Consider the following 14,530-nt stretch of genomic DNA (forward strand, 5'->3'; position numbering starts at 1 on the left):
ATTCAATTATTAAGCTGAATTTATTTGCTTCTAAAAAAGGAGTGGAATATTGAACAGCTTTGGAGAAAATGAACTGATTTGTCTCAGCAGTTAAAAAAGCATTGTGGAAGAGTAACTTCTGAACACTAATGCATTGACCTGAAACTCCTCTTTGTTCTTCACTTGTTCGATTTGTCCTGTTCATAACAGGGTGAGGCTTTTCAGATGGAGCACTTCAGCACTGATACCCATGTTTTCAGCAGGTAAATGCAAGAACTCAAGAGTATTTATAAATGTTCGTGCCTGTATAAGAATTATTTGCAATGATGCAAGAAATGATGAACAGATTTTTAAACACTTAAGTAATCCCATGAAACAAACGTATGACTCTACTGTTAGAAAGCAAGAGCAATTTAATCATTATTTAGAAATAAAAGATACAATTGCCAGGAGATATGAGGAAGCCCATATATGGTCATTAAATCCTAAAGTACATAGGTGTGCCGTTAACTATAACCACTGCAAGCTGTTTCTCTGCTTGCCGCTTCTTGAAAAGTGACTTGAGTCAATGCCCAACCCTCCTGATGACATATCTATCACCAGGCGACAAACTACTGGCTGTTAGGACAAAAAAAACATCCTCCTATCTGAAAAGGGCCAACCCTTTCTCAGCTGTCAGTCGAATGGTAAGCAGATGACAAGCTGCTTGCGATTTGTAGTGTCTGAGGCATTGATAAAAACACAACCATTCCTTCCCATCTGCTGCTGCCTCTCAGGGCTCTCGTTTTAATGAGGCAAATCTAGTAGAACTGAGAAACTCAAGTCTGAACTATTTTTTTTGTTCATTTTTCTCTTTCCTTTCTCTACAAATTGCAGCTAGTTTCAGTGAAGGAGGAATCTGCACATCCATTCAAAGTCTGCACAGTTGTTTTTAAGGAATTACTGAAGTCAGTTGGACTGATGCTTCAGGTGTGATTAGGTCATGGATGTAACAATTTTGGGGCAACTTGGACATATTAATGGAAAGCGTGTGAAGGGAAGTCTGCGTGAGGAGCTCTCGCTTTGCCCAGGTGAATTCATTGCCGCTTCAGCATGTGTCTCTTCCTAGATCCCACTCCTGGAATTCTACTACAATGTGGAAATGGATGCTGACCAGTGGTGTCTCTCCCTTGCCTCATCTTGCTTGCTTCCTTGTGTTATCCCTGACTTGTTCGGTGTCCGCTAGCTGCCATGGCGAATCAGAAGATGCGTTAACGCTGGATGCTACAAATTGCTCCTCGAGCCTGGAGCGCCACACGCGTAGCTACAACCACTTGCAGGGTGACGTGCGGTGGCGGAGACTCTACTCTGCCACCAAGTACTTCCTGAAGATTGACAGAACCGGGAAGGTAAATGGGACCAGAAAGAAGAACTGTCTGAACAGTGAGTAATCAAACTTTTCTTTTAAAATTCATTTTGGCCATACAGTGGACGGTCATCAGAACTACTGTGGTGGTGAGAGGAATCGGAGGGACAAAAATAAATGATCTTTCAGCTACCATCAAGTGATGCCTTTAAATGTTAGTGAGGCAAAAATAATTATCCAGCAGCTAATTTTTAAATACTAAATATCATATTCAATAATGAGAATATACAGATATTTTTTACTCTGCAGATATAGTGTACAATTATTGATCATTAGGATTTCATACTGTCTAGGCAGCAATTCTCAGTCAGGGTGGTGGGATCTTTCTGGAAAGGAATCTTTTTTTGGGAAATGGCTTGTAGGTCAGTGAGGATAGTCTTCTTAGCCAATTTCCTTCCCAATCCCAAGAACTCCAATTAATCTTGAGATCTTAAAATGAAATTTGGATCAGTGGTTCTCTCAGCACTGCCCTGGTGGAACATCAAATTACATACTAAAATATCGGTGGGGTCTGAAATGAATGAATTTGCACGACTCTCTCGACTGCCTTTTGAATTGCTACTATAATGAACCAGTGAATGCAACTCATAGCTTACAGTTTGAGCTCCCAGTTATCGTTCTACTTTGCATGATGTAAATTTTAAAGGTGCAGATCATCTTGCTGCATTAGTTAGTGATATAGAACACCGTTTTCAACTTGCGTCCTCAATGAGTGACATCGTGTGGAAATTCCCAATGCAGTAGAAAGTTTAATTTGCCACATGCTCTCTGCTTCTTTTTAAAGATTACTTTCGTTCTTTTGGTCATTTGCTTTAAAAACTTCTACAAGACATTTAAATGAATCTCTGCTTTATGTCCACTCCCCTGTGCAGGACAGTGCACAGATGTTACATGTTATTGACTGCACAAAAAAAAGACACTAGACAGAGATGCTCATGAAAAATGCAGTGATAAAAGGTTTGACGGAATTGATGCCATACTCTTAAAGGGAGATGAGCAAAAGATTCCAATTGTGCATGTTCCTTTAATATGTGGCACTTAATATAATTTGGACTAATGTTCCAGTGATGGAGCACATTGCACTTTGCTTATATTTGTGCATTTGACAAATACAGCCAGGACAAGCTTCTAATCTGTAATTTGAACACATTCCTGGTTCCTGGTTTCTTTCCCACCACCACATCTTACTCCCCTCCCCCAGCACCACCCACTGTCCATGGGCACAATTAAACACTATAAACAGTGGCTGAGAGGTGTGAAAGAATCACCTGCCAATCCTCACATCCTGTGAGAAATGTCTATGGTCCGGTGGGGCGTCCACTCCTGCAGACTCAAGCTGGAGACCAGGTCTTCATCACTGAAAGAAATTGCAAGGTAGGAGCCTATAGGCTCACCTGTTTCAACTGCGCACTAGATTTGGTTGATCAAGCAAAGATTGGATTTAACCTCTTCTCATCCAAGTTCCTGTAGAGAAGACCTCAGCTTACAGTTTTAATTGAAAGGAAATAGAAAAGATAGGGGGTCAGCTATTCTTGGAATACCTGTCTCCCATGGCTTGTATAGAGAGGTAGACAAAGGTAGATGGAGGAGATAGGGCAGCACCATTTGAAATAGTAACAAAATTGCAAGAAAGGAACATGACCATTTCAATCACTGAAGAGAAGTTCTCCTTATTTTGCTCAGTCTCCCAGGAACATGAATGAACAATTAACAAGTGCTTTTCAGTCTGGACTTTATCACAGTCTTCCCTCTCACCCAACAGAAGAAATATCAAACTTGAACCCAAGTTACAAACCTAAAAATTGGCTCCATGCCCATTTTACCATCAGCTGGAGCTTTGGGTTAGCTGACGAGAGATGATGACAATCTTTTAACAAAACTAGTTCAAGCTACAGTTTCGTCTGGAAAGGCTGATTGATCAGAGGTGGAGTGATACTGTGGCTGAGCCACAACTCAATGATTCACCCTTTCTGGCAATGAACCGTGGTCTTATCTCCTCTGATGAAGTTATTCAGAGGTTGGAATTACTAATGCCTGTGTGATTTTCCAGTTAGATTTCTCAATGGGTCAACTCTGCAGGTTCCCTTGAAGTTTAGATGAATGAAAGTAACTGATAAAAAATGATTGCATTTATTTAGCACCTTTCATGGCTCTTTGGCCCTTCTTGTCTGTGCTGAACTATTATTATGGCTAGTCCCATTGAACTCCACCCAGTCCATATCCCTCCTTAATACACCTATCTATGTACCTGTCCAAATTTTTCTTAAATGTTAAAACTGAGCCCCCATTTGACAGCTCTGCTGGCAGCTCATTCATACTCCCACCACTCTGTGTGTCAAGAAATCCCCCCTAATGCTCCCCTAAATCTCACCATGTCCTCTGGTTTGTATCTCACCTACCCACAGTGGGAAAAGCCAACCTACATTTATTTTGTCTATAACCCTCATAATTTTGTATTCCGCTATCAAATCTACCCTCATTCTTCTACGCTCTGGGGTATAAGGTCCTAACCTGTTCGACCTTTTCCTGTGATTCAGTTTCTCAAGTCTGGACAACATCCTAGTAAATCTTCTTTGCACTCTTTCAATCTTATCGATATTTTCCCTGTAGTTCAGTGACATAAAATTGCCCACAGTACTCTAAATTTGGCCTCACCAATGTCTTATACAACTTTACCATAACATCCTGACTCTAATTTATGAAGACCAATGTTCCAAACGCTCTCTTTACAACCCTATCCATCTGTGACACCACTTTCAGGGAATTATGTATCTGTATTCGAGAACGCTCTGTTCTACCGCACTCCTCAGTGCCCTACCATTTACTGTGTATGTCCTACCTTGGTTTGTCCTTCCAAAATGCAACACCTCCCACTTGTCTTCATTAAATTCCATCTGCCATTTTGCAGCCTATTTTTCCAGCTGGTCCAGATCCCTCTGCAAACTTTAAAAGCCTTCCTCACTGTCAACCACACCTCCAATCTTCGTGTCATCTGCAAACTTGCTGATCCAATTTACCACATTATCATCTAGATCCCTTGCTTGTTTAATAACTGATGTATTATAGCACACACTTTGCTACAAGCTCAGTGCAGGAAGGATCAGACAATCTGTGCTGTAGTTGTGAGACACTGGATTAAATACTGACCAGAGAGAAAACTCACCCCTCTTCCTCATATGACATCATGAGATATTTTCCATCCAGAAAACAGATGGGACCACAGGTTAATATAACAACCAAAAGACAAGCCCCATTGCAGCGCAGCCCAATTTTTTGGGGTTCTCTTTTTTACTAGAGTATAATGTGTCTCACAACCATCTCTTTCAAAGTCAAGGGTACTACTGAGATGGAGAAACTTTGTTTGAACATTTTTCTTTAGAAAACATCCCAGAAGCCAATTCCTAGTTGCAAATCACTTGTTACAGAAAATAAAATCTGTTAATTAACAGCCTTAAGCAGAAGGCCTTTAACATTGACAAAGAACTACTCAACATCATTTCTTGTTTTCAGTTACAAATGATAATTATCCCAATGTGCGTCATGCAAAGTGTTTCCTTTGCTTCCATTGCAGAACAGACCTCAATCTATCACTGATACATGAGCAAAACAAGGACAACAGCAATAGATTAAAAAAAACTCTAAAGTTATCAGTTGGTAGATTGTTATAGAATTGAAGCATGGACATTTGTTACATTGAATCGATCAATCTTTAGAGAGCTGGTAAAGGGGGCCCATAAGTGGCGTTCATTCCTCTTCATTAAGTAGAAAGAAAAGAAAACAGACATGGTTCCTACTTATGAAGCTTGAATTTCAGCAGCTGAGAATAACTTTGACGAACATCAGCCTCAGCTTTGCTCCACCACTGAGACATTCTCACTGATTGTATTTAGGAATTGGTCTGTCCAAAAATGCCTGATCCACCAATGGAAATAAAGGACATTCATCACATGACATACATGATGCCATTTACACTGGGGCAGCAGTGATTATCACATAGTCAAACATAATAAAGAAAAATATATTAAAACTTTATGGCACATCATTTGCAATGTACATGTACTGGATAATGTCTGAAATATAAGTCATGAATTTTCTAGCATCACCCATGAGAAAATGACATCCCTTTCTTCCTTTCCTTCACTTACAACAGCTGAAAGAGCTTATAAACTGTAAATGTTTAATAAAGTCAAGTCAAGTTTGTTATCATCTGATTGCACAAGTTCAACATGATAAAACAGCATTCTCCAGTCCTCAGTGCAAAACATGCAGACACACAACCAGACATAACACACATGCAGACGGACAATACATAATGCAGAATTCATCAATGCAAATAAATAAATAACATTTCATAAATATGCAGGTTTTGGATGGTCAGTCTGAGCAGTTCCTTTGGTCGTTCAGCATTCTCACTGCCCGTGGAAAGAAGCTGTTCCTCAACCTGGTGGTGCTGGCTCTGATCCTCCTGTATCGCTTCCCCAATGGGAGTAGCTGAAGGATGCTGTGTGTGGGGTGGAAGGGGTCCTCAATGATACTGCGCACCCTCTTCAGACAATGATCATGTTGATGGAGGTGTGAGGGAGAAGCCAATGATCTTCTCTGCTACCCTTATGGTCCTCTGGATTGACCACCAATTCATTTCTCTGCAGCAACTGTACCACACTGTCATGCAACAAGCCAGGATTCTCTCAATAGAAGGTTGACATGACTGCCTGTTTCAATCTTCTCAGAAAGTGCAGTCACTGTTGCTCCTTCCTGACGAGTGAGGAGCTGTTGTGTGCCCATGATAGGTCACTAGTGAAGTGGATCCAAAAGTGTAGAGTGATTGTTCCTGATCCTCCTGAAGTCCACGATCATCTCCTTTATCTTGTTCACATTGAGACTCAAGTTGTTACTCGCACACCATTTCACGAGATTTTCCACCTCTTCTCTGTAGTGCGACTCTTCACTGTTGCACGACTGTTGTGTCATCGGAAAACTTGATGACTCTTTTGGAGCTGGATCTGGCGATGTAATCATGGGTCAGTAGCGTGAACAGGAGCGGGCTGACCATACAGCCCTGTGGTATGCCCAGTTCTCAGCTCAACGTTCTGCCCCTGTCCTGAACAGACTGTGGTCTTTCCTTTTGGAAGTCCAGCATCCAGGTACAGAGAGTCCCATTTAGGAGAGCTTCTCCACCAGCCTCTTGGGAATGATGGCATCAAATGCTGAGCTGAACTTGATGAACAGCAGCCTTGCAAATGAGGCGCCATTCTCCATGTGGTTCAGGATGGAGTGAAGGGACGTGGCTATAGCATCGTCAGTGGACCAATAATGAACATGTTTATCCTTTATTTAAAAGCACTTTCTAGCTGAACAAATTCTCCTCCTACTCCTGACACAATTATATTTTAAAAGTTATTAAAAAGGCCATGACTTTCCTAAAACACAATTTAATATAGTCTCATTTAACAATCCAATGGAATTCATCGTTATGGTGAAGGGAAGATCTTCACTGATCTGCCATTTCATCATGTTGAAGTTTGTAGCAATTTCTGCAAATCTATATCATAGAATCAAGTCATATGCATTTTCATGTCTATTGTGAACAAAGCGCACAAACTATTCAGTCAACGGAGATATTCAGCAGATCTTTTCTTCCTGATAATTCATGTGTGCATTAGTGGAATAACCTCTGCCTGCTACAAGCAGAGGCTGTGGTCTCTGAGGTTGGCGTGATGGTGTGGGTGCTTTATGTTTAATTAAGATGAGCTTGTAAATAAGAAACGTGGTGTAGTCCAGAGGCACGACAGGACTTAGTGGTTCATGAAGGATTGAACCACAACATCCTGTTATGCACCCTCTACTCATACCTGATTGTTCAGGGAAAATAAACCAACCATGATCCTTATAGATCATCTCAGCTCGTCAAAGTATTTTTTTGAAGACTATGGTAATCTAGGAATAATGGTTAAAAGAAAATACAGAAATTCTGGAGGAACTCAGACTGTCTCATAGGAGGTAAAGGGGGTAAATTGGGAGGGGGATAAGTGCAGACCAACAGACAAAAAATGTCAATTGGATATGATAAGAGGAGAGGTGAGAATTGAATTTTGGCTCTGTGGAAGGAGACAGAGGTAAAAAGGGAGAGAGAGAGCTAGAGGAAAGGAAGCAGGGGGAAGAAAATGGGGATGGAATGGTTTGATTTTTGCTTCTACCTTGAAGAAGGGCTCAGGCCCGAAACATTGGTAATATATCTTCACCTCCTATGGCCGCTGCGGGACCGGCTGAGCTCCACCATCATTTCTGTGCTTTTTGCTGCAATTGCAGTGTCTGCAGATTTTCGTGCTTCACAAGAATTATGGTAACCTGCACGACTCAACCCTGAAATACACAAAAGTGCTGGGGAAACTCAGCAGGTCGTGCAACATCCACAGAATTTAAAAAGTAGCCAATGTTTTGGGCCTGAGCCATTCATTGGTGGATACAGGTGGGAGGTTAGAAGAGAAAGAAACTAAAAAGTGATGGGCAGAAGGGAGAGGGTGAAGGGCAGCTCTCTAAAAAGAGAAGGAGGGGAAGGGGGATGTGATAATGGTCTGTTCTTTAATGTTGGACAAGGGAGTAATATTATTTAATTAAAATAACATATCCCAATTAACCTATGATCCCAATATATTTTGAAGGGTGGGAGGAAACCAGCACACCTAAGGAAAACCTAAACAGACATGGGGAGAACGTACAAACTCCTTACAGACAGCGCCAGATTTGAACACACGTCATTGGCACTGTAGTAGCATTGCACTCACTGCTATGCTATTCTCATGACTTGTAGAATAAGCCATGAAGATAACTCACCTTACAAATGGTGTCCAAGAGGTGTTATGTCCATTGAAAGGGTAGGTGGAGCCTTGATTGAATACCTCATCCAAAGGTTGGCACCATTGACAATCCATCTACACATGAATACCAGCCTACGATCTTCAGATTCCAATCATTTCAAGCATCAGCAACTTTTGAACAGATTCTTTTTGGCCATTTTTGGCCAGGGTATAAGATGGCATAATGGTTATTTTATAATATTGATTCATAATCTCATGGATTCAGAAAAGATTTAAGAAAAGACAGAGCATAAACAATTTTGAGAAGGCTCAATTTCAGTGGACTGAGAGCTGCAAGAGATAGTGTAGAAAAGATTTTAAGAATTAAACCCCTTATTAGAGAGAATGGGGTAAAGGAAATGAAAATGACCTTCCAGTGTTTTATAAAATTATGAGGGCCTGAGATAGGATAGATAGGCACACAATCTTTATCCCCAGGGTAAGGGAGCCTCAAACCTGAGACAAGAAGGCAACAATTTAAAAATCGGATCGAATAGGCAGGTGAATAGAATGGTGGGGGGATGGAATGAGCTATTAGAGAAGGCGGTAAAGGCAGATGCAAGAACATTTAAAATACACTTAAACGGGAACGTCTACAGAAAAGGTTTAAAGGGATATGAGCCAAACACAAGGGTCAGTGTAGTTGGCATGGATGAGTTGGGTCAGTGAGCCTGTATCTGTGATGTATAACTCTATGAACCTAGAAAATGCTTCAAGTAAATTGGGGATCTCACTATAACAGACAGAACTGTAGATGAACAATATTCGGGAGGCCTCTAGCCTGGAGATATTTCAGCAATAGTTTAGAAACATTTCATATGGAAAACAGGAAGGTAAATTATACCCAAAGCTCCAGAAATGATCAAGAAGATAGAAAGTAAAACAGGAAAAAGAAAGATGAGAAGAGAGGCAGGTTGTCAGTACAGCAAGAACAGACCATCATAGAAAGCTCCAAGGAGAAGTGCAAAACAAGTGGCAAAGCACGAGAAAAGAGTGGCATCAAATGCAAAAGGGAATCCAGAAATATGAGGACAGAAAGGGGCAAGTGGGCCAGATATCAAAAGGCAAATTTACTGATGGAGGGAGATTGAATAAATCAGTCTTTACCAAGGAAGAGGGTGCTGACAAGGTCTCAACCAAAGAAGATGTAACTAAAATTCTGGGAGGGTTGAAAGTTCATCAAAAGGAGGATCTAGGAAGGCTCATTCCACTTAATGTGAATGAAACACCTGATATAGATGTGATGTCTCTGGGTTGCTAAGGAAAATTATGAAGGAAATTGCCGTGGTGCCGGTTATAATCTTCCCAACAGCACTAGGATTCAGGGACTCTGCCAGAGGACTGGAACTTGTCAAATATTACACCCTTGTTAAAAAAGATTATAAGGATACACTTAATAATTGCAAACCTATCATTTTAATTAGATAATGATACGGGGAGCATTCTTTCTTCAATGTAATTGTGAATCCCATTGATAGTATGCTAAGATTATCTTAAATTATTACCTTAAAATTATTTTACAAATTATCTTAATACTCAATTTATTTACCTTCACAGTCAGGTATTAGTAGAGGGTACATAACAGGATATTGTGGTTCATTTCTCAGTGAACCATCAAGTACTATCGTGCTTCTGGATTACACCACATTGCTTATTTAACAAGCTCATCTTATCTCTCTAAACACGAAATGCCCACACTCTCACGCCAATCTCAGAGACCACAACCTCTGCTCAAAGAATTGCAGATCAGTCACTTTAACGTTGGTGGTGGGAAAAGATCTGACGGAACAATAATCAGGGAGATAATTAACAGTCACTTGTGCAATGTGGATAGATTAGAAATAGCCAGTGTGGTTTCGAAAAAGGCAAGCAATGTCTAAATAACTTGATTGGTAAAGCAATAAAGAGGGTTGGTGAAGGAAATGTAGTTGATGTAGTATATCTTTTCTTTGGCTTGGCTTCGTGGACGAAGATTTATGGAGGGGTAATGTCCACGTCTGCTGCAGGCTCGTTTGTGGCTAACAAGTCCGATGCGGGACAGGCAGACACGGTTGCAGCGGTTGCAGGGGAAAATTGGTTGGTTGGGGTTGGGTGTTGGGTTTTTCCTCCTTTGTCTTTTGTCAGTGAGGTGGGCTCTGAGGTCTTCTTCAAAGGAGGTTGCTGCCCGCCGAACTGTGAGGCGCCAAGATGCACGGTTTGAGGCGATATCAGCCCACTGGCGGTGGTCAATGTGGCAGGCACCAAGAGATTTCTTTAGGCAGTCCTTGTACCTCTCCTTTGGTGCACCTCTGTCTCAGTGGTCAGTGGAGACTCGCCATATAACACGATCTTGGGAAGGTGATGGTCCTCCATTCTGGAGATGTGACCTACCCAGCGCAGTTGGATCTTCAGCAGCATGGATTCGATGCTGTCAGCCTCTGCCATCTCGAGTACTTCGATGTTGGTGATGAAGTCGCTCCAATGAATGTTGAGGATGGAGCGGAGACAACGCTGGTGGAAGCGTTCTAGGAGCCGTAGGTGATGATTCGGAGCTGAACAGGAGTGTGGGTATGACAACGGCTCTGTATACGCTAATCTTTGTGAAGTTTTTCAGTTGGTTGTTTTTCCAGACTCTTTTGTGTAGTCTTCCAAAGGCGCTATTTGCCTTGGCGACTCTGTTGTCTAACTCGTTGTTGATCCTTGCATCCGATGAAATGGTGCAGCCGAGATAGGTAAACTGGTTGACCGTTTTGAGTTTTGTGTGCCCGATGGAGATGTGGGGGGGGCTGGTAATCATGGTGGGGAGCTGGCTGATGGAGGACCTCAGTTTTCTTCAGGCTGACTTCCAGGCCAAACATTTTGGCAGTTTCCGCAAAACAGGACGTCAAGCGCTGAAGAGCTGGCTCTTAATGGGCAACTAAAGCGGCATTGTCTGCAAAGAGTAGTTCACGGACAAGTTGCTCTTGTGTCTTGGTGTGAGCTTGCGGGCGCCTCAGATTGAAGAGACTGCCATCCGTGCGGTACCGGATGTAAACAGCGTCTTCATTGTTGAGGTCTTTCATGGCTTGTTTCAGCATCATGCTGAAGAAGATTAAAAAGAGGTTTGGTGCGAGAACGCAGCCTTGCTTCACGCCATTGTTAATGGAGAAGGGTTCAGAGTTCATTTCTGTATCTGACCCAACCTTGTTGGTTTTCGTGCAGTTGGATAACCATGTTGAGGAACTTTGGGGGGCATCCGAGGCGCTCTAGTATTTGCCAAAGCCCTTTCCTACTCACGGTGTTGAAGGCTTTGGTGAGGTCAACAAAGGTGATGTAGAATCCTTTGTTTTGTTCTCTGCACTTTTCTTGGAGCTGTCTGAGGGCAAAGACCATGTCAGTAGTTCCTCTGTTTGTGCGAAAGCCGCACTGTGATTCTGGGAGAACATTTTCGGCGACACTAGGTATTATTCTATTTAGGAGAATCCTAGCAAAGATTTTTCCCTGCAATGGAGAGCAGCGTGATTCCCCTGTAGTTTGAGCAGTCTGATTTCTCGCCTTTGTTTTTGTTCAGGGTGATGATGATGGCATCACGAAGGTCCTGAGGCACATTTCCTTTGTCCCAGCAGAGCTTGAAAAACTTATGCAGTTTGGCATGCAGAGATGTAGTATATACAAACTTCCAAAAGACATTCCATACAATGTTTATCATCAAACAGATTGAAATAAAAGGATAGAAAATTAGCAGAGGAAAGAACAGTAATCAAGGCATGTTTTACATACTGGAGGGTTTCTCTACCTTTCTTCATATGTTAATGAAGTGGACTCTGGTACAGAGTTATACACCATCAAAACAAGTCACTTGACCCATTAAGTCCATGCCAACCTTTTTTGCCATCTGTATAATTCCTGCATTAGGACACTTTCCTCAATGCCTTGCCTATTTAAATGTCTAAATGCCAATTAAATTTATTAATTGTATCCATTTCCCACCATCTGTGTCAAAGAATTCTTTTAAAGCTCCGATCTCTCACCGTAAACCTATGCCCTCATGTTTTTGATACACCTTCCAACAGAAAAAGATTTTGACCATCTACCTTATTGATGCTCTTAGTAATCGTAAACGTTTCTATAAGGTCAGTCCCCAGCAGCCTTTGTTCCAGGGAAAAACAAGCCCAATCTACCTAATCTCCCCCCCTAAATCGATGCTCTCCAATTCAGCCAATCCCCTGCTGAATCCCCCTGAAATGACTCCAGATGAATCTTTCCCATCATGTGGGCACAAGTTAAAAACTTGGAGATGTCACAAAAATGAGAAGCTTTGTGAAAGGTGAGGAAGATTAGCGATTTTGGTTGTCAAAAATTAAAAGAGTTCATACAAGCTGGAGGGCACAATCCCAAAAAGGATTTACAAGAACAAAAATATCTGGGAGTAAGTTTGCAGAATTCTATAGAACTTGCAGGGCAGGTTGAAAAACTGGTTAACGAAGAGTGCAGAATTCTGGAGTTTTCCAAATGGTGGCACAGAATACACGAGCTAGGAATAACACAGCGCTGGAGAAACTCAGCAGGCCAGACACTGCACTTAATATAGCAAAGGTAAAGATACATCAACAACATTTTGGGCTTGAGCCCTTCATCAAGGTATGAGAAAAGTGTAGGCAAGGTACCTGAACAAAATGGTGGAGGGGCAGGGGAAGAAGCACAGGCAGGGGGTAATAGGTGGATGAGGGCGGTAGAACACACTAGCAAACTGGGGTATGGGGAGGGAGAAAGGCTCTGTGAATGGAACAGGAGAGCTGGAGGAAAGAAGATAGGGTTGGGGAAGAGGGAGAATGGGGATTTGGTTAGCATAGGCATTAACATTGACCTCTCCAGTTTCTGCTAGCCTTCTTTAATGTTCTAACATTTGGTGGATCAATTTAAATCAATTTAAAATTTAAATTTAGACATACAGCACAGTAACAGGCCATTTCAGCCCACAATTCCGTGTGCCCAATCTATACCCAATTAGCCTACACTCCCGGATTGTTTGTAACAGTGGGGGGAAACTGAAGCCCCTGGGGAAAACCCACACAGACACGGGGAGAATGTACAAACTCCTTACAGACAGCCAGCGCGGGATTCGAACCCCGGTCCTGATCGCTGGCGCTGTAAAGGCATTACACTAACCGCTACACCAACTGTGCCATCCTAATTTAGAAAAAGAATCCTTGTCTATAGATTGCACTTCCATCCTGGTAAACAACAGAGGGTGGAGGTGATCGTAGCCCAGAATGAGAATGGAACATATTGGTGTTTAAGTCAGATATAATAAAGGCCTACATTTCTAAATTAACCTGCATGTAGAATAGAAATATTGCTGACTGAAATTAATTGTAAAAGTACACAAAATGAAAATGCCATAAATTTTACTATAATATTGCTTAATTATACAAGATCTGGATTCATATACTTCCATAAATAGTTGGAAGAAACTTTGAGATCGGAGAAAATTATGAAAAATGTGAATAAACAAATAACCTCAAATTAAAGGTAAACGCGAAAGTCTGCAGATGCTGTGATTGTAGGTTAATACAAAAATGCTGGAAAAACTCAGCAGGTCATGCAGCATTCTTTATGGGAAAGACACATAACCAATGTTTCAGGCCTGAGCCCTTCATCAAGGCACCTCATAAATAAAACTTTCACAAATCAATGATCTAAGTTGTTTCCATTTTGGACCTTTCCAGCGAACAAGTTGTGCATAACAATTCATGGAAGAATGAAGAGTAGCTTCTTAATCTGTGAAGATTACAAGTGAAATTGCTTTACCAATGGTTCTCATTCACTCAACTTGTCTCAAATTTCCAAATGTAATATTGACAATGAAAGCCTGTGCAGCAATTTAAGAGCATTTGGCTTTCTTATTGCTTTAAGAATTTAAGTCATTTTATGGTTTATCTGTGGATTGAATAAATTCCTTCACTGACCTTACCAAATATTCTCAGTGTCAAAATCTGGCTTCGAAGTTGCATCAAGTAAATTTCATTTGTATTTGAAAGAAAATGAAATGTGCTTCAAGGCGATTGAACGTTCACTTATGTAATAAAGAGTGGAATCCCAAAGAATGATTCACTTTTAATTGTGTAGTTGAATCCCACAATTCTGATTAGCTTTGGGTTGTCACCAATTAAGATGAGCTTGAGAGCGGCAGGGAGTGCAGATTGGGAGCAGTGAGAGAGACTCTTCCAAATCTCCCTTTGAAAAGGGGAGAACATCTTCAGGGTAGGCATCCCTTGACTATATTTTGCAGTGGAGTAACTGAATAGAGTGAAACAAAAAATTAAAAAGA

At 41.4% G+C, this 14,530-nt stretch overlaps 1 protein-coding gene across 1 annotated transcript in view; it reads left to right on the forward strand.

Annotated features, from left to right (window-relative positions):
* Positions 1 to 731: 731 nt before the first annotated feature.
* fgf22 (fibroblast growth factor 22) overlaps positions 732 to 14,530 on the forward strand; it is a 96,462-nt gene continuing 82,663 nt past the window's right edge. The window contains exon 1 of the mRNA XM_069928169.1: positions 732 to 1,401. Within this exon, the coding sequence (XP_069784270.1) occupies positions 1,113 to 1,401 (289 nt within the window). The 5' untranslated portion in view covers positions 732 to 1,112. The remainder of the gene's footprint in view (positions 1,402 to 14,530) is intronic.

Source organism: Narcine bancroftii, chromosome 3 (assembly GCF_036971445.1).
Source record: "Narcine bancroftii isolate sNarBan1 chromosome 3, sNarBan1.hap1, whole genome shotgun sequence".
NCBI classification, from domain to species: domain Eukaryota; kingdom Metazoa; phylum Chordata; class Chondrichthyes; order Torpediniformes; family Narcinidae; genus Narcine; species Narcine bancroftii.